This window comes from Bombus flavifrons, chromosome 9 (assembly GCF_040668555.2).
Source record: "Bombus flavifrons isolate JBK064 chromosome 9, iyBomFlav1_principal, whole genome shotgun sequence".
NCBI classification, from domain to species: Eukaryota; Metazoa; Arthropoda; class Insecta; order Hymenoptera; family Apidae; genus Bombus; species Bombus flavifrons.
Window position 1 is genome coordinate 14,133,439 of NC_138450.1, and position 18,858 is coordinate 14,152,296.

An 18,858-nucleotide genomic window follows, 5' to 3' on the forward strand; every position below is an offset into this window, starting at 1 on the left:
GTTATTTTTTCGTAGCAACGAAGCTCGATAAAATCTCCGGTAAAATGTGATAGAATAATCGAATAAAAACAATCTCCGATTGATTGGGGCGTAAAATCGTTAAAATTCATTCGAGCGCGAAAATTTCCAGCGGGAATAAGAAAATCGTACGGCTAACTTTCTAATACGGCCCATAAATTCTTCTTCAATAAAACTTTAAAAGTTCATGCATGCGACCGTGACGAATGGACGTGTTTAGGGTTTCGTTCTCGGCCACTAAAATCTCGCCCGCGAGAAAGAAACGTACTTAGTTTAAAACCCGAATATAACGATCTCTACTCATCGCGAATCTTTCATCTGTGTCTTTTAATACTTTAGAACGGATCTGCGTGCTTTTCATCTACCTTACGTTGCTTTTCTTCCGAATATCTACGATTCGATTTGTCGCCTATTGAAGCAAAATTCATTTTCATTTCTGGTCCTCTGTGCCTGACATAGATTATCCTTGAGGAATGTTCTTTTTATTTGCTAATTCTAAATAATCTTTTATCTAAATTTTCAGCACCAGAAGTATGGAAACTTTTCATTTTGAAAATCAAATTTCAAGACCCGAAAGAGTCGATGAAACTTTGTACGATGATTTTTAATTAGTTTCCGAGTACATCGAAAGAAAGTATTTGAAAAGTAATTTTCGTCTATCAGTTTTTGAAGATTTTTTTTTTTACTTATCATATAACCTTTGTTGAAAAAAAATTCTTTTCTTCGTAATTATTAGAGGAATACTCCGTTTGTAAATTTTCTTGATATTCTTTCAAATTTATATTCTTCTGCTACATCACGTGATCTTTAAATTTCTCTTAAATAGTGCAGCATCTATTCAAGTCTTTCTTATAAATGAAAATAACTTTTCTTCGATTATCATTCTCAATTTCATCCGATCTTGTTATGGCAAGGCAAAGGATGTTTCTACATAGACAACTATATATGTAGACGAGAAGCACGCATTCCTAGCGGTACACACACAGACGAAGAGCATGGACAGCCGATAAGATGGACGGATAGCTGTTGTGATGTTCCTCTCACTTTTTCCAAGTTAAGAACGAGTCTGGACGATTTATGCCCCGAATTAGAACGCGAACCCTGCCTCACCATGTTTTTTGATTGCACTTTGTCGAACGTAAACGATGCGCATTGCACGGGGTTTACCGAACAAGAAAATCGTGAATTATGTTTCATACGAGCAAGTAGGTACTCGTTGCTTTTAATTGTAACAGATTCGTACGAATCGATCAACGATACACTTTACCGTCGTATCAGATAAGAAAAACCTTAACTCTGATAACGAATTAAGTTTCTTCACGCAAAATGACCGAATTTCTATAATTAAATTTCTATAATTAAAAAGAAAAAAGACCGAGGAAACAGAGAAGAAACTATATTATTCGATTATTTCACCAATTATTTTAAAAGTCGGAGAATAATCAAAGAAACTAAGTTACGACGATCTTACGATAAAAAATAATAATTTCAGCAAAAGATTCCTTAATCGATCCGACGATTATCGTAGAGACGTTAAAATAGGAAATTTCTATGATTTTCTAAATTTTAGTACGTCGAAAGAAAAAGGGGTAAAGTGACGGAGAAACAACGAGTACCACGGGTGGATAGTGATTTTTAAATAAAATTATAGTCGATGAGAATGCGTGTACGTGTAAGTACCATATACGATATCCGCTCATATAGGTACACGAACGTGTACACGTAATCTGCACGCGCACCTTCACCTGTGCAATGGACAATTCGCGTGTACTTGTTACACGCGCGTTTAAACACCTACGATCGTGTGGATGCGTCCGCGCTCACGTAACGATACAGAGCGTTTTCTTCAAAATCTATAATTCCTCGAATCGAAGACGATGTTTGAGCTCGATTAATATCTGTTCTACCGACACTGCGCGAATTTTCTGCTCTCTTATTATTCTACTCACATACACATTCGTTTATTATATATACGCATATATATGGAGGATAGTCCATAAACCACGATCACTTCAAATATACTCCGTTTTCGACAACGAACAAGATAGACGGCGAAGAACGACGATTTTTAAAACTTTACGAAGGCAAATGTCTGGCGAGATGAACTCAGGTTTACGCGAGTTCACTCGTCGATTAAAATTGGCTATAATTTGAGCTTTCTCGTGGTTGATACTCTGTAGCTAGAATTTATTAAAAAAGACACTGTTATCTTTTGTTATCGGTGGTTGCAGTTTTTCGAACGAGAAAAGCAATGGTCAACGATTAACGTAAATAAATTAATTATTCGGTATTAATATAATCGTATGGCGTTGATCGCTTAAAATTTCACATTGAATTGCAAACGTGGGAATTAAGAATTTCTATATGCCAATTGAATCGATTGAATATTTAATTGCGATAGATCGTACCTTTTGTAAATTATATTTCAAATAACTTTTCAGCCTATTGGTATTGTCGGTATTATGGATATTTCTCGCTTTCTCTCTCCTTAAATATAAAAGAGATATTTGACAGGATCGTAATAAGTGGACCATCCTGTACATCGGTTAAACAAAAGGGCACGACGTATTTCACGCCGCGTGCCACATTGACAGAGTTTCTCTACACTTAGAATACGTTAAGAATCTTCAATTCGGGGTTTTATATACTTTACGCAAACCCTCTGTATAAATATATGTATATAAAAGTAACTCCATAACATACAATAAATCGTATCTTTGTTTGGCACATTTCGTCAACTATAGGATCCGTACAAGTACACCTATTTAGGTACACATACGCTTCTATATATATATTTATATATACATACGCGTATACACCACGTGGCAAGTATATATATACATATATACCAACTCGCTTTAGTCTCTAATAGTCATATATATAATATATATATAGTATATAGAATACGTACAAATATTCCATCGGAGTAACGATAGTATGTACCATTTTTTCTTTTTTTTTTTTCCTTACGTGTCATTGTATTTTTTGCCTGTGTATATATATATATATATATATTTATATTTATATATCTACATTTATTCTTTACTTTCCGTATTATTCCATTGAGTGTCGTTTATCAATCCTATCTACCTCTAGAAAATTATAAGAGGAACGTAACAATCTGTTATTCTCCGATACAATATAATATATTACGTTTTTCTTTACGTCGTTAAAACGTCACGCGCTTCGCCGAACAGGGAATAGGCTTGGCAAGCGTGGGAGTTGCACTCTCTCGCGAGATTTCCTAGTCTCTTCTGTTCACGATCGTCCCTTTAACTTCGTTCAGATTAGCCGAGTTACCCACGTTCAAACAATTCAAATTCGAGTAAATCGAAGTTTGCTCGCGGACGCGAGATTTTATACCATTTACTTTCTTCTTACTAGAACAGCTTTAAATCTCCATTGAGGTGATTTTGCCTTACGTTATACGATATACATCACAGGATAGATTACAAATTACGTTTACAATTATACTTATGGATTTTACAAATTATGTTTATAATTATATAATTAACGTTTCATTTACGTACACAACTGCTCCCTCCTCTATTTTCCATTAGAAATATTCACTTAAAGTCAAATTATCGAATTGAAAGTTAAGTAACTCGACTTGTATGAATTCAAACTTAAAGTCTTATTACTGATCCGTCGAATTCAAGCAACATAACTAACTTGAACGAAGTTTTTCATCCAAATAGATTTTTGAAAAGAGTACAAATTCGCGTTTCTACGTCGTTCTGCTTTCGCATATAATTTCGGAAGCTTAGTGAAAGTTTCCTTTTTCTCAAAAATTCGTCGAAGAACATTCGTGATGCGCGTAATCGAAAGCACAACTCCATGGACCCATTCAGAAAATCCGGCCCGCAGTCGGAATATATATTATATATATATATATTTCTTTTTTTGTGATTTTTTTCTCTTTTTTTCTTCATTTTTACTTAATTATCGTTCGATAGGATTCTTCGTAATTCTTTCGCTTAATCTTTTCTTCGTTTTTTTGTTTTTTCTCATTTTTGTCTAAATAAATATATCCACGAACAAGGCACTGCTCGACAGGCGGAAGTGTGCGCGCGACACCGTTTTTTCGTCGTTGTCGGATGTTCGGATATAATACACTGCGTGGAAAATTTCGCGTCGATCTGTCGAGCTTCTTCGAGCCGTTTCCTATCGCGAAACGTCGGGTAAAAAGTGGTCGGGATGCGTTTTTAGAATATTATCTGCGTAAGTGTGAAGCACTGACGACTCTCGAGCCTTAAGGAAATTCTCTCCATCTCTAATCGCTTGCATCTTGGAGAAAATGGACGTTCCGAAAATCATAACTTTATTGAAAATCAAAAATTTAGATAACTTCTCCTCGATAGTTTCTTAGCAAATATTATCCTCCTGCTTATGTACTTTTTGATTGCGTTTATCGGCAAAAGAAAGAAGAAAAAAGAAACGAGAGTTGAATTTAAGTTCGTATGATTATCCCCAAGAACAACTGCGAACGTTGATTGCTATTTTCGCCCTGATAGAAATTGAGAACGAGATAAGGGCGTGGCAGTACACCAGGCCATGTTAACCCTCCTGATATTCGTCATTTAATTTTTTATAACACATTTGTTATTTATCAAATTAAATTTATTCTTAACAACCGCGGCGGAATCGCTGTATTTAACGATCAATAACCAGAAGCACTTGTCAGAATTCAGAAATTCCTCGTAAATAATCATCTTGCAATCTCGGAACAACTTATTGTTATCATGATCACTGTTAAAAAAGAGAGATTTGTTTAAACAGCGAAAAAACAGTACTCGAGAATTAAAGATGGACTCGGAAGCAGTCTACAACCATCCATATTACAATTCTCCAAATCTCCAAAATCAATCTCACCATTCATCTTTATCAGAAGAGTTAAACGATACGACCAACAGATTTGCCATTACTCTCGGCCCGAATTTCGTTCAGAGTGAACGCCAAACACAGGACGTCGTCAGAGAGCGTTTCGCCCACTGGCAGGTCGGCGTGCGTTATAAAGGGAAGCACTTGGTCCGTTTCTGGGCAACGGTGGATCGGCAGTCGACCTTAGAACCTAGGGTGAAACTCTCCGGCTTGACCGTCTCCTCGACAGAGATCTTCCCGAGTCGCTTTTTTACTCGGAATGGCGTTGATCTCGGGGATATGATCTCGTAAAGATCGCTAGTCCTACCCTGAATCTGAACCCTACCCTTCGGACTGCTTGCCTTCTGATCGATAGGAATAGCGATATCGACTTCAGCGCAGTGATTCTGGCTCATATTCTTCGGAACGTTTTTCTCCGAGTCGCTGCCGCGCTCTTTCTCGTTAGTTTCATCCGATGGAGTGTTGAAAACATCGGAGGAATAGCTTTTGGAGTCGCATATCAACGCTACATTCGAGTAATCGACCGCTTCCTCAACCTCCGAAGGCAAATTCCTGGCAGAAGCCAAAGAAATAGCTCTAGCTTCTGGTTTCTGTGGTTTTTCCTCGTCGGCGTAGTCCAACGACAAACACTTCTTCTCAAACAGAGCCGGGCCAGGAATTCCTCCATCGGACTCCTTCGTTTCTTCCTCTTTCTCCTTCTCTTTTTGCCGATCTTCCTCTTGCTTCCTATCGAGCTGTCCTTCCTCTGTTCTTTCTAGGGAATTGATCACCCTCGATGGACGGCGAATACTATTTTCCCGTTCAACAGACAGACAGAATTCCTTGTCAGTCAGCAGAATACGCTTAGGCTGTCGAACTGGTTTTTTATCCAGTTCAAGATCCTCTTTCTCCCATGACGGAGTCTTTAGCAAACTTTTCACCTTTCTTAGCTCAGTCAGCAAGTCCATCGTCTCTTGTGACGGTTCGTGGAAGATCCTTCTCTTTGGTCGCCTTATGGATGAATTAGTATCCGAGTCTTGATCACTGGGATGATCTATTCCCTGTTGTTTCTTCAGTACAGACCTAATTGTACCTCCATGGACTCGTACCACTTCGTTCTTGCTTTCCGAAGTCGAATCTGTTTCCATCTTAGCGGGAGTCGAACTTACCGACTTTGACGCTTCGTCTGTTTTTGACGTAGGATCCTTGGGACTTTTGTCACGAGCATCCGGTACGATGTTATTCGCTTTTAGTCGTTCCTGTTGCCTTCCAATTATGCTCTGAACATTGCCTCTTGTGCGTCTTTTGAAGTCTGCGTACGTTTCAGTAGGAATTTCGTGGTACTTAAATTTATCCTGAAGCTGTTTGAACGTTTCTCTGGAATACTCCTGACCTATCCTATGCGCCAGAGAATCCTCTGACGATGCTTCCCTAGTTTTTTCGACATGGTCTCTTTCTTGGTATCCAAGAGAAGCGATAGAGCGATCCTTGGACAAAAGATTATCCGAAGAAATGCCTCTTCTCTCAAACTGCGCCTGTTTGCTAGGTTTTTCACCCTGATCCTTGCCATCCCTGTCCAGCAGGTCCTCATACGTCTGTCTTCTGGTCTTCATTGGCGAATAAATATTTTTCTCCGATGAGTCAGCTTGTGATTCATTTTGATCTGGCAGAACAGACGAGATTGGACGTTTCACTGGCGAATTGGGAACGCTATCTTGCGTCTGTTCAACGGCCTGGGAGCTTTGGATCACCTTTCGATGAATAGGTGTCCTTGGTGTCGATGGATCTCTCTTCAGCAGCCATCTTTTTCTTGGTGAATTGTCCCAGCTATTCAGTTCTTTATCAGAACTGACACTTGCGTTAGTAAAAATGATTTCCTCGCTAGTCGTAACGCGACACATGAGCAATTCAGCTCCATTGCTAGCCCGTTCCTTTGTTTCCAATTTAGGCGACTCTTCCGTCGTGGTGGTAGTATCCAATGGCAAAGAGCTAGGCCCGGAGTCCAGGACATCGTCCAAAGAAGCACCTCTGAGAGGATCTCGAAGTTCCTTTACTTGCACAGTCGATTCTAGATCCTCGGTTTCGAACGAATACATCTTCAACAAAGGACCTTTAGCAGACCTTCTACGTTGAACGTCAAACGATTGCTCCGCTCTCATGTTCTTCTGAACTCTTCTCTCTTCCGCCTTCTTCGTTTCCTCGGTCTTCGTCGTTGTTTCCTCCACACACGTTTCATTCTTAACGCCCCACCTTTCATAACGCGGAGTATCGAATATAAATTTATCCAACGTCTTCGACGAGCCAATTTTGTCCAAGAAAGGTTTCTCCACCGCCTTGCTAGGCCCGATTTTCTCCAAGTAAGGCTTGCCTGTTATCTTAGGCGCAAGCTTCGCCAGGAACGGCTTGTCCTCCGTCTTCGAGATGCCGATCTTCTTCAAAAACGGTCTCTTCTTCTCCTTACCCTCTTTCTCGAACGATCGATCGTTTAATTTCTCGCTGCTATAGTTCGATGAGTTGTCGCTGCTCTTAGATCGCGCCCGTTTATTCCTCGGGTGTGGCGTTAACGGGGTCCTGGGTGTTCTCGGCGTGAGGGACGGACTGGGCTCCTGGTTCGGGCAGGTTTCGTCCAGCAGAGCGATAGCGTCTCTCAGATCCATGTACGCCTTCCTAGGTGCGGTACTCGCTGGACCAGGTCGTGGTACCTCGCTGTCGATGCTGCTATTCCTCGTGGACGTGCTTTCCGGCTTCGTTTCCGTGTCCATGTGCGAGTACGAGGGATACGAGCTCCGATCGCCCATGGGCCCCGGCGAGGAATCTATGGTAGGGTAATCCTCGAGGTACCAGGGCGTTACACCGAGGTCTTCTGGTCTGGCCGCGGTACTGTGAGCCGGAAGCATCGGGATCTTACTGATGGCGCCTCTGTTGCTGCCAGAACCCGTTGACTGTTGATCGGTCTGTGTGGTACTCGAGAACGTACCAGATATACTGGCTATCTCGATCGGGGTGCTGGTTATCGCCACTTGTCGACGATAACTGGTACACGTGGCGAAATACGGAAGCGCCGGACGCGCCGTTTCGACGATGACGCGACCCTGGGCGCACGGGACCATTGGCTCCCCGTCCGCCGGGGCTTCCTCCGGAGTCAACGGCAGCGCCGCCCCGCGACCGAACTCAATGAACCACAGCTCGTCCCTCAACTCGCTTTCTCACTTTTTCTCGTTCATGTCCTTGTTCAGGTAGTGGAGCACGTAATGTAGCACCAGGTCGTAACAATATTTGTACTCGGTCTGCAACAGTTTCGAGCATGATTTAAATGATAATTAAATTGTTTGTAACTTGAAAAATAATCCTTCTTTTTAAATGGAATCTTAAGACAGGTTTAACAGGTAGAAAATATGGACAATTTTGTATCGTACACAGATACTTGTCGTTCGATTTTAATTGATTTTTAGTTCATTTCTGTTGATCGACAACAGAATTACAAAACTATCGTTAAAGGATAGTATACGCAACAATTCGAAGCAATATCCTTTTTTAAATTTGGAACTCGCGACAGTTAAAAGTCGAAAAAGTGAATGTGCCGAGTAACTTGCTTCGCTCATAACCACTCACCATGTTCTCGACAAGCTGAGGTCTATGTCTGCGTACAGTTTTAACTGCTTGGAAAATGTCCACTTCCCCATGTTGAATCACTTGTTCTATACACGCGTTTGCGGCGCAATATACACCGCAACGACTTCTGCCATCTGGGGAGACCACAGCGACCGGTCCATAGTCGGTTCGTTGCCTCCACCTCTCGACCATATTCATCAACTCGACCAGACTGTTTGTCGACGTTGGAACTTTGTGACCCATAGGCCAACACGTCAGTTGGAACAACTGAACCGTCTTCGGTGGTGCTTTCACGCCTGCCATCAGCTCGGTCAGTGACACGATTTTCTTGTTTATCCTAAAAATCTACAGAACGATATGATTATTTTCTAGAATCTATCGTCCAAATCGTATTCAAACGCCGGTGAGAGGTTGAATAAAAATTATATATTATATTCCAGGCGGTAGCCACTCGAGACTTCAAGAGTTTGAGAGAAAATATTTTGTTCGATGGCGTGGACAACTTAATTTGGGAAAGCACCAGCCTAGTAAGCGAAGGATTCGGATTCGAATCTCGATCCGGCAACCCGTACTAGTTAGAAAACTAGATTGCCCAAGAAAATGTTTTTAGATGTCTTCTCAAACTCCGTAGAGAGAATTCAAAGCGTGTAAAAGAAAGAGCAGCAAGCTGTTTCTCACCCAGGTCTTGATGTTCGTGTAGTGGTTGTGGCTGATGTGATCAATCGTAAAAACGGGTCCGTATTTCTTGGAGTGTTTTCCCTCGGGCCAGAAACTGGGGAAGTTGGTGGAGCCTGGGGGAGGTACGCAGAGTACCACCACGGCTGAACACTCGTAATCGTAAACCAGGGACCAAAACTCACCGCACGTGTGTCGAAGAGGCCATTCCGTTACGATGTATTCCCTGGGCTTCGTGTAACCCTGTCGAGAACGATCATTTAAGAGAAAAAACGACGATGTTCGCAGGAAATGAACGGTAGTTTATATAATAGAGCGGACGTGGGATGAAGATCGACGAAAGAAAACATCTTTCCCTATATAGTAATTTGGTTCTAGGTGGAGTTTAAATATGGTGCGCGTTGGGTGAAATGTAATTTTTATCAGAGAGGATAACGAAGAACCTTTTATATGGGAATTTGAATAAACCTCCGTTAATCTCTAATTGTAGGAAAACAATACACAAAGTTTTATTACAATAGAAGAATCAACTATTAGAGAAGATTGGAATATCGACGCGAAACGTTTAGATATATAGATTGTACACTTACGTCCACGAAGACAGCATTTATATAGTCAGTGTAACTGTTACCCTGGAAGCTGGTGAGGTATGGTCGGAAGTTGTCAGCTAAAGTGAGAAATATTAGTTCATGAATAAAGATATGATCGGCTCGCGTTAAATATTACACCCATTATTTATACACATATACACACACGTAGAAGGGACGTTTACGCATTATATTTCGAAATAATTTTATATTTTTCTGACATAAAGAAATATAACACGATAAAGATCCCAACGTGTGGAATATAACTCTTCCAAAATCACCAATTATTTCATTTCCAAAAAGAAAAACAAGTGTATGCTCCTTTTTTTTCAAAGATATAGCTTGAAAAATGCAAGTATAAGGTACACAAGAAAGTTCACGTCTGGAATCTATGTATAATACGAGTAACAAATTCATATCTGTTTATAAATATCCCCCGTATAGTTTCTGAAAAAGATATAAAAGTTGATAGGGAGATGAAATATAGAGTCTCTAACGCAGTATCCGCATATGCGCGACATGCAATTTTTACAATGTAGTAAAAGCGTCTCCTTTCTTTTTTCGTTCATCGGAAAAACATTTATACGATGTTTTATCGGTGGAAACTTACGCGGCACAACCAACACGTCTCTGTTCTTTTCCCTGTTATCAGCCCTGTGGCCTCCAGCGCAATCTCCGATCGTAAAGCGCGGCGTCTGCTTACAAATTTGCTGATATTCCCGCTGATATTCATTCATTTTAGTTATTGGATTTTTTACGCTCTTCTGTTTAAGACGTTGCGACAACTCTGAGACCGGAAACCACGAGATGCCACACACCACAAACTCCTCCAGCGTGTCGTACACGAATCTATATTGTTCCTGCATAATAATAAATCTGATTATTGTAAAATGTTGGGTAACATCGATGTTTACATGTTATTAGCTATTTTCCGTCTCTTTTATTTTTTTTTTTTTTTATAAATAATACGAAATATTCATAATTCGTGATTGGCAGACTATAATTCTTATGAAATATTCATACTGTTTTTGAAGATAATTTGAATATTTATAATAGAGCATAGGATATAAAAGGAAATCACCGTTGAATGAAAAATTCATTGTAAAACATCTAATATAATAATAATGAAGAATAGAACTGGTACTAATAACAAAATAATAATTATTCGAATAAACATAAGAAACTTTTTCTAGAGATTCCAATAATCTATATATTGCGATAAACAGTGGAATCAACAGAACTCGTGAAAAAGCGAAGCTCGATCTCCTTAAACCAGCGTCTTATCTCTCGTCGCTCGAACGAAACCATAAATAAGAAGACGATCGATATTATGAATTTACCAAGTTCTCGATAAGTCCTCTTCTGCTTTGCCGCAACTTTTTCAAATAGCCAAAGACGTCGAAGGCATCTTCTTCCTCGGCCAATTCCATATTCGCATCTATCGCCAGGTACACGCCTGATCTTCCACCACCATCGCTTTATTTTTGCAAAAACATAACGTTTCTTTCGTTAAACGATTTATCAGATTGGAAAGCATCGTAAGCTATCAAATTGGAAATTACACGAAACCATCGAAATTCATATCGATGGATATACTTACTTGCAATGGACCACCATAGGTCCAGACTCGTTCTTTATGGTGGAACCGACTACCGCTCTCACGCGTCGACGGAACTCTAAAACCGCGTTTCCGAATGGACACGTATGCGAGTGCCATTCTGTGTAGTGGAATTGCAATAACGTTCGTTCTTCCGTGACTTCCTGAAACGTCGAATAATAATTTTGTCTTTACCTTTATCCCCTTTTTGTATCTTTCCATTTTCTATTTTCTATTTAGCTCGATCTTTCGGAAACTTTATCGAGCTTCTAAATGATGGGAAGTGAATTTGACGGGACTCGAAGTGGTTTACATTTTTATTTTTGGTAAAGGAATTTTGAAAAAATTTGATGTTTATCACGTTTGAAAGTCTGCAGAGAATTATTTCAACCTATCGGCGATTTCGCTGTTACGTTCTCGCGTTTATTTCGCGCGAAATATCGACAGTTTCGTCGTGAAAATTATTCACGAAGCAGCAACGTTAGAGAAATTTTTCGCACTTTAATGCGCGATTAAAATATTTCGCTATCGTTATAAATTCGAGATATTTTAAGCGAGATAATGCGTACGCGTCGTCGGCAGTTTAACTCTCGCAGCTCGAATTTTAAACGGCTCTCCGTTATAAGTTACATCCATGTCAGTCAAGTTGATGAATAAATCATGTTTCGTCATAGTCAAGCCTTTGAATTCGCCTTGAAGATTTCCAACAGCTTTTCTAATTTCCAATGTGTGACATAAACTAACTGTTCAGCTTACAGTTCTTTCTAAACAGAAACAAAAATTCAAATAAAATATTATCATTCAAAATGAAATATTTCGTATTTCGTTACTTTATACCTAATACCCTAAGTTCGTTACTCCAATCTCCAAAATACATAAAATGTTTTATAATTTTTACTTTGAACCACTCTGTAAAAATTAGTTCTATCTTAACTTCGTCACCTCTGTATCGTCCATTATCCAATATTCTCTCCCTCTCTCCCTCTCTCTCTCTCTCTCTTCACGAAGATTCGCTATTATATCAACTATAGCGCGTTTCATATTGCAGAACACAAAGTTCACGAAACCAAGCTAAACTACCGAGTTCCTGTAGCGCATTCACACGACGCAGCAACCGAGTGCTGAATTATGCTCCCTGAGGAATTATCACGCACAATGACGCAACAATGCTACTCGACGACAATCTTGTCCCGTTTAGGATGTTCCTTGCTTGTCGAGCATTATGTACCCTTCGCTATTCACGGAATGAGATTGCAACGGAGCGGCGGCGTATTAAATTTTCCGCCGCCAGTAAATCTCGAGACCGATTATTGCCTCGCTTTTATCGCGATTTATAGCGAACGTCTATAGTAACGCATCAAAACGAGGCTTTTCTTTTCTCGATGAGAGGGCAATTCTATGCTTCGATCCACTATATTCCATCGTATCGAATACGATTACTTTATGAAACTTCTTCTTCGAACGTTTCCAACTAGATAGAAAATCAATTTCCCAGGGTTTAAACAAAGAGTAACGCTCTTGTTGTTCTACGACTGTGGTAGATGCCATATGCGATGATGATTTCGTGTTTATATTTTTCTACCTGGCCGACGCTCCAAACTAAACACAGGGAATAAAATTACCCTCTATAAGACTGTAATAAAACCTGTCTGGACCCACGGAATCCAACTATGGGGAACAGCAAGTAACTGCAACATTGAAATACTTCCAATGGAAAACGCTAAGATCCATTATAAATGCACCCTGGTATGTCACCAACGAACTAATACATCGCGACCTCAAGATACCAACAGTCAAAGAGGAAATAGCAAAATATAGCGACAGATATAACAAAAGAGTCGACAAACATCGAAACCCCCTAATTACTGGACTACTTGATACGTCGGACCAGATCCGCAGGCCGAAGAGACACTACCCGCTAGACCTAAACGCTAGATTCAATTAGTTATCTAAATTAAGTAATATTTACTTATTTATAATACTTACTTATAAATTATACTTATCTGTAATAAGTATTAACTTATTATGAATAATTAGCCATGTCACTGCGCCACGCCAGAAAAAATTACTGAAAATTCTCAACGCGAGAATTGATTGTAAATTTTAATAAATAAAAAAAAAAATATTTTTCTACGACCGTACGGTTTACTTTTGTCCGAAAAACGTTCCAAACCGACGATAACTTTTCATCGAGAACGTCTGAACGAAATAGAACTGAAGAAGAATGGAAATATTCGTTCGTCGTTTCCAGCAGCACGTTCGAACGACCAGGATGAATGGCTCGGCAGAGAAATTATACAAAGCAAGCATCGTACAACGAAACGACTCGTCATAGTTAAAACAGGGCAGACGTCGGTGAAAATTGGAGAGATCTCCTTGTTTTCACCCCATTTCCGTCGAGTTAATAAAATTAAGCCTTGCGTAACAGTCGTTCGAGTAAATTCATCATTCTCTTCTCGTTGCCAGAGTCTTCTCGCTTAGTATCGTTCTGTATTCACCCACTTTCAGAAATGGCTACCGGTTTCTCCACAGCTAATTCCGCTAACTTTTTACCAACTTTCTCACCCGGCAGCGAAATTCACAGACTCAAGCTGAGACGAAACCTTGCATTACTTTACCTCTCGCTACAGCCACGAGTTCCGAGTTTGCACGATCTTGTGCCAGCCGAGACTTCATTACCGTATTGGGAGATCATTCGACTCTGCGGTCCTTTTACATTATACAGAGTGCAATTCGTGTCACGTAATTTATGGTGATTCGTGGAGGGAAGACTGGGAAAAGAATGCCGGAGTTTGCGATCGATGGCAAGGAATTTCTTCGAAGAGTGGCGAATTTAAGGGAGAAGAAACGATAACGACGATGAGATAGATAAGACAAAGGAATAGCAACAACTATAGAATAATATCGATTATTACGCTCTGGCTCTTTATGTAAATTTATATCTTTACGAGGTAGAGATATTTTTTAAGCAAGAAATTTCACAGAGAAACGGGGAGACAATCGTAGAATGAAGATTTCGAAGTTTCTAAATATCGCGAGTACCTTCTTTTCGATAATTTATACAGGGTGGTTGGTAACTGGTGGTACAAGCGGAAAGGGGGTGATTCTACGCGAAAAAAGAAGTCGAAAATATAGAGTAAAAATTTTTCGCTTGAGGCTTTGTTTTCGAGAAAATCAACTTTGAATTTTCGCTCGGTACGCGTGCACTTTATCGCGTCTCGTTATAACGGATCTCACTGCAACATTTTCAGCAATTTTTGTAATAATAAACTTTATGATTACTTCATATTATTTCATTATGTATTCCTAATTAACTTAAACTTAAACTACTAGGTTAGGTTAAATAATAAACTTAAACTGCGATATTATCCACCGAGACAACGATCTACAGTGAGATCCGTTATAACGAGACGCGATAAGGTGCACGCGTACCGAGCGAAAATTCAAAGTCGATTTTCTCGAAAACAAAGCCTCGAACGAAAAATTTGTATTCTATATTTTCGACTTCTTTTTTCGCGTAGAATCACCCCCTTTCCGCTTGTACCACCAGTTACCAACCACCCTGTATATTTTGCACATTGCGTGTATCGTATATATTTTTGCGTAAACAAATGTACAAATATTTGCAGTTTATTAACGGTAAAATAATAAAAATAATACGAGTAAAGGTAATAACGATAGAAAGAACGAAGTTTGAAAATATTCGGAATATTAGTCGCGAAGGGTTAAGAATTTACCGAGAAGGAATGCAAAGATACGAGATATCAGAGATTCGAATTACTATGGGATAATCGTCAGAAAAATATTCAGATTTTCTCAAAAGTGAATAGAGAAACGTATTAAAAATGCAAACACGTGGAATTGGGTCGCAGGATTCTCGAAGAAAAATTCAGTCTCGAGACGTTTATGCGTGTTATTTATTTCCCTGAGTCTCACCGTTACTCTGTCCATACGCTATACTTTAGTTTACCTGTTTGATAAATTTTATTTTAACGGTATCTATCGAAGCATAATTTTTATTTTCGGTTGCATAGACCCGACCAGAGTAATACGATTAAGGAAATAGTAATTCGTAATTTATCGCGAATCTAAATAAAAAAAAAAAGGGAGAAGTTTTAAAGCGCTATTTAGAAAAGGAAATGGAAAATGTTCTTTGTCGTTCAACGCTGTCTACCACTTAAATTCGCAAAACATGTTCAATTTACTACTGAGGAGCTGCGAATATTAAACTCACGTATAAAATACATTATGTTCTTCGCGCCGATGTTTCACGCGTAGCATATAGATCCGAGAAACATGGGATATGTAGATGGAAAAAGGAAACGTGGAAATACGTGCTGAAAGGATGCGGTAAAGAAATGTTGCGAGAAAGAGCAGACGAGACAGCGCGTTTCAGATAGGAGAGAAAATCAGGGACATTCTAAAAGGTGGATGATAGTGATAAGGAAAGAGGAAGGTCAAAGGTCGAAGATCAAACGGTTTCGGAGATAAATCGGTGGCAAGAAACTCTATTGTAAGCCAAAGGGTACACAAATGAAGATTTACGTATCTAACGATAAATCTTTGAAAAGAATGTATACACCATGGACCATAAATCGCGATACAAGTGGATCGAGAAAGAAATTCTATGCGTTAAAATAAGACAGGAATCAAGAATAATAAAATTTCGTCAAGGACTTCGTGTTTCAGAAAAATGCATTTCAAAATAATAGTAATTTAAAAATATACAAATATACAACCTAACTTATTGTAATGTTTAGTAGGCGAAGCCTGCTCGATTATATTCGCAAAAGTATAAAACTGATATGATACAACATGTCAGGCAAGTAGATTTCTCTTAAAAACGAAAAATCTTCCCACGTAATTTCGTTATTCTTGATTTTTCTGTTATTTTTCGCCATACAATCTTCGTCGCTCTATTTATAACACGATTTATAGCTCACCCTGTGTAAGGAGAAGAACACTCACGTCATTGTTATTCTTCTTGTAAAGTCTTATCGTCCGTATGTGAAAATTGGCCAGCTCTTCCTCCTTCAGCACGGAAACACCGATACCGCCATATTCTTCGTCCTTGTCTTTGCTCGCTGGCCAATACTGGACGCACATCACCTGAAATCGATTCGTACGATGTTCGTTATCATTCGACGGATGTGTAGCTTCAGCGGAAAATAGCTCGTACATATAGGACAGTTTGATAAAATGTACGTGTGTCATCCAGGACGAATGTTTGAGAATTTGCGAGAACGAGGTGCAGTATATTTGAAGATCGCGAGAGGCAAGATTTGTATTGGGTATACGGAAAGATGATGGAGATTCGTGAAACTGAGTTTGCCTCGAGTACGACCTGAAAACGGAAATATTTAAATATCTAATAGGAAATTTATTTCTCCGATGGAAAAATAGAAATTGGCGAAAGTCGAAGGTTTGAATCGAATGTCGCTCGAAAATGAAAAGTTGTTTGGATGTTTGATAAAAAAAATCAGTTAGCATCAAGTAAGAAAGGTAGAAACTCGCGAGAATAAGAAGAATTGGTAGAAATAAAAACAAGGGAGAATTGAAAATAAAATTATATCGCGTGTAGTTCGAAAAGAAAATATTCAAACACGTAACGATTAATTGATATTTGGTGAAATAGGAATTCGTAAAAATGAAGAATTTAGATATATCTGGGTATCGATCGAAAAGAAAATATTTAGATATTTCATAGAAAATTTAATAAACAATCGGAGAAATGGAAGTTAGAGGAGGCAAGAAATTTAAATAAGAAGAATTGGTAGAAATAAAAACAAGGGAGAATTGAAAATAAAATTATATCGCGTGTAGTTCGAAAAGAAAATATTCAAACACGTAACGATTAATTGATATTTGGTGAAATAGGAATTCGTAAAAATGAAGAACTTAGATATATCTGGGTATGGATCGAAAAGAAAATATTTAGATATTTCATAGAAAATTTAATAAACAATCGAAGAAATGGAAGTTAGAGGAGGCAAGAAATTTAAATAAGAAGAATTGGTAGAAATAAAAACAAGGGAGAATTGAAAATAAAATTATATCGCGTGTAGTTCGAAAAGAAAATATTCAAACACGTAACGATTAATTGATATTTGGTGAAATAGGAATTCGTAAAAATGAAGAATTTAGATATATCTGGGTATCGATCGAAAAGAAAATATTTAGATATTTCATAGAAAATTTAATAAACAATCGAAGAAATGAAAGTTGGAGGAGGCGAGAAATTTAAATAAGAAAATATTCAAGTATTTTGTACGGATTATTTTGTATCAACGCTTAGTGTCGTATCAAAAAGTGTATGAGAAACAAATAGAGTAATGAATTTATTTTCCAACTTGTGTGCATGTGCATTGAAAAAAGCAGGGGAAGGGGAAGCGATAAATTTCCACAAAGTCGAAATTTCCGCACTGCTGTACATCTTCTACCGTGAGTCATCAATTCTTGTTCAGTTTACACAGATCTATTTTATAGACTGATTATTTTACTTCAATAGTACGTCGTAAATTACATCCCTCCTTTAAATAAATATCTTTGTTAGAAATTACGTGTAATGTAACTCTCGACTGGCATCGTTGAACCATAGATTCGTAACGATAATTTAACGCAGGAAACACCCAATTCAAATCAAAGTGATGCACCAACGAATGGTGAAAAGTTACGATATAATTATTTACCCTCCATATTTAGCCTCCCATTTACCCTCTGAAATTAACGAAGGATCGATAAGGATTACCTTTGATAAGAATTTAAAGAGTCATTATTTCAGAGAACCTAATTTAACAATTAAAGACACGCGAATATTGTATTTATATTTAGCAACAAATTAACTTTTAACGAAAGTTTTTAAGATAGCGTGAGATATTCTTAGCTGAATCAGACGACCGATTTTATAATTCTAACGTCTACATTATAAAAAAAAAAAGGTAGCAATTCGTTAAAAAGCAGAACCTACGTTGTTGTATGCATCGAAGCAAAATAAATCGACCCACGTAAACTCGCGAAAAGCTTTATGATTCACCCAAACTTATTTTTCGTGCGTCAAGGTAAAAACCTACCCTCGCGAAACCGATGAAAACCGTCGCTTCTTCGACGCTCTGGATAATCATTATGGAAGCAAAGAGGCGAGGGTAAGCGAAGTGGCTGCTAACAACTTCCAAACTCGTTTACTTCGCTCATCCTCGATTTTCACGTGCAAAAGCACGGCTTCTTTAGACTCTGGCCAGAGTCTAAAGCCAGCCTCGACATCAGGTTTCGCGATGACGCGGATCTCTTCGTTTATCGAACGTAGTGTGTCAAAAGGTTGTCACGCAATTTTGTTACCTTGTGCGAGAATCGTACAGCGTGAAACCGTGGTATTTCGAATAGAAATCTCGAATAAAATTCGAATAGAAATACACGCGTTGGAATTATGTTGGCGTGTTTCGTAATATACGAACGCGATTCGTATAATCTGTTAATTCGATAATATTATTAGTTGGTGATAAATTATCGTGC

At 38.7% G+C, this 18,858-nt stretch overlaps 2 protein-coding genes and 1 long non-coding RNA gene across 7 annotated transcripts in view; 1 reads left to right on the forward strand and 2 right to left on the reverse strand.

The window, feature by feature from the left end:
* Positions 1-724: 724 nt before the first annotated feature.
* Positions 725-7,988, reverse strand: LOC138183635 (enolase-phosphatase E1). The gene has a single exon (XM_069120865.1). It carries the CDS (start codon positions 7,986-7,988, stop codon positions 5,028-5,030), a length of 2,961 nt encoding a protein of 986 aa, XP_068976966.1. The 3' UTR covers positions 725-5,027.
* A 37-nt stretch (positions 7,989-8,025) lies between these two features.
* Ptp36E (protein tyrosine phosphatase 36E) overlaps positions 8,026-18,858 on the reverse strand; it is a 111,564-nt gene continuing 100,731 nt past the window's right edge. For all 5 annotated transcript variants that reach the window (XM_069120871.1, XM_069120870.1, XM_069120869.1 and 2 more), the window contains 8 exons: positions 16,318-16,458; positions 11,353-11,513; positions 11,093-11,228; positions 10,363-10,612; positions 9,756-9,832; positions 9,169-9,408; positions 8,491-8,835; positions 8,026-8,165 (listed from right to left, as the gene is read on the reverse strand). In XM_069120871.1, the coding sequence (XP_068976972.1) occupies positions 8,085-8,165; positions 8,491-8,835; positions 9,169-9,408; positions 9,756-9,832; positions 10,363-10,612; positions 11,093-11,228; positions 11,353-11,513; positions 16,318-16,458 (1,431 nt within the window). In that variant the 3' untranslated portion in view covers positions 8,026-8,084. The remainder of the gene's footprint in view (positions 8,166-8,490; positions 8,836-9,168; positions 9,409-9,755; positions 9,833-10,362; positions 10,613-11,092; positions 11,229-11,352; positions 11,514-16,317; positions 16,459-18,858) is intronic.
* Positions 13,199-13,442, forward strand: LOC138183333 (uncharacterized). Its single transcript, XR_011174036.1, has 2 exons — positions 13,199-13,307; positions 13,387-13,442. It is a non-coding gene; the product is annotated as an uncharacterized LOC138183333 (long non-coding RNA).

Excerpts from the sequence above, each read along its gene's own strand:
- LOC138183635 (XM_069120865.1), bottom strand. The coding sequence starts at position 7,988 with ATGGTCCCGTGCGCCCAGGGTCGCGTCATCGTCGAAACGGCGCGTCCG.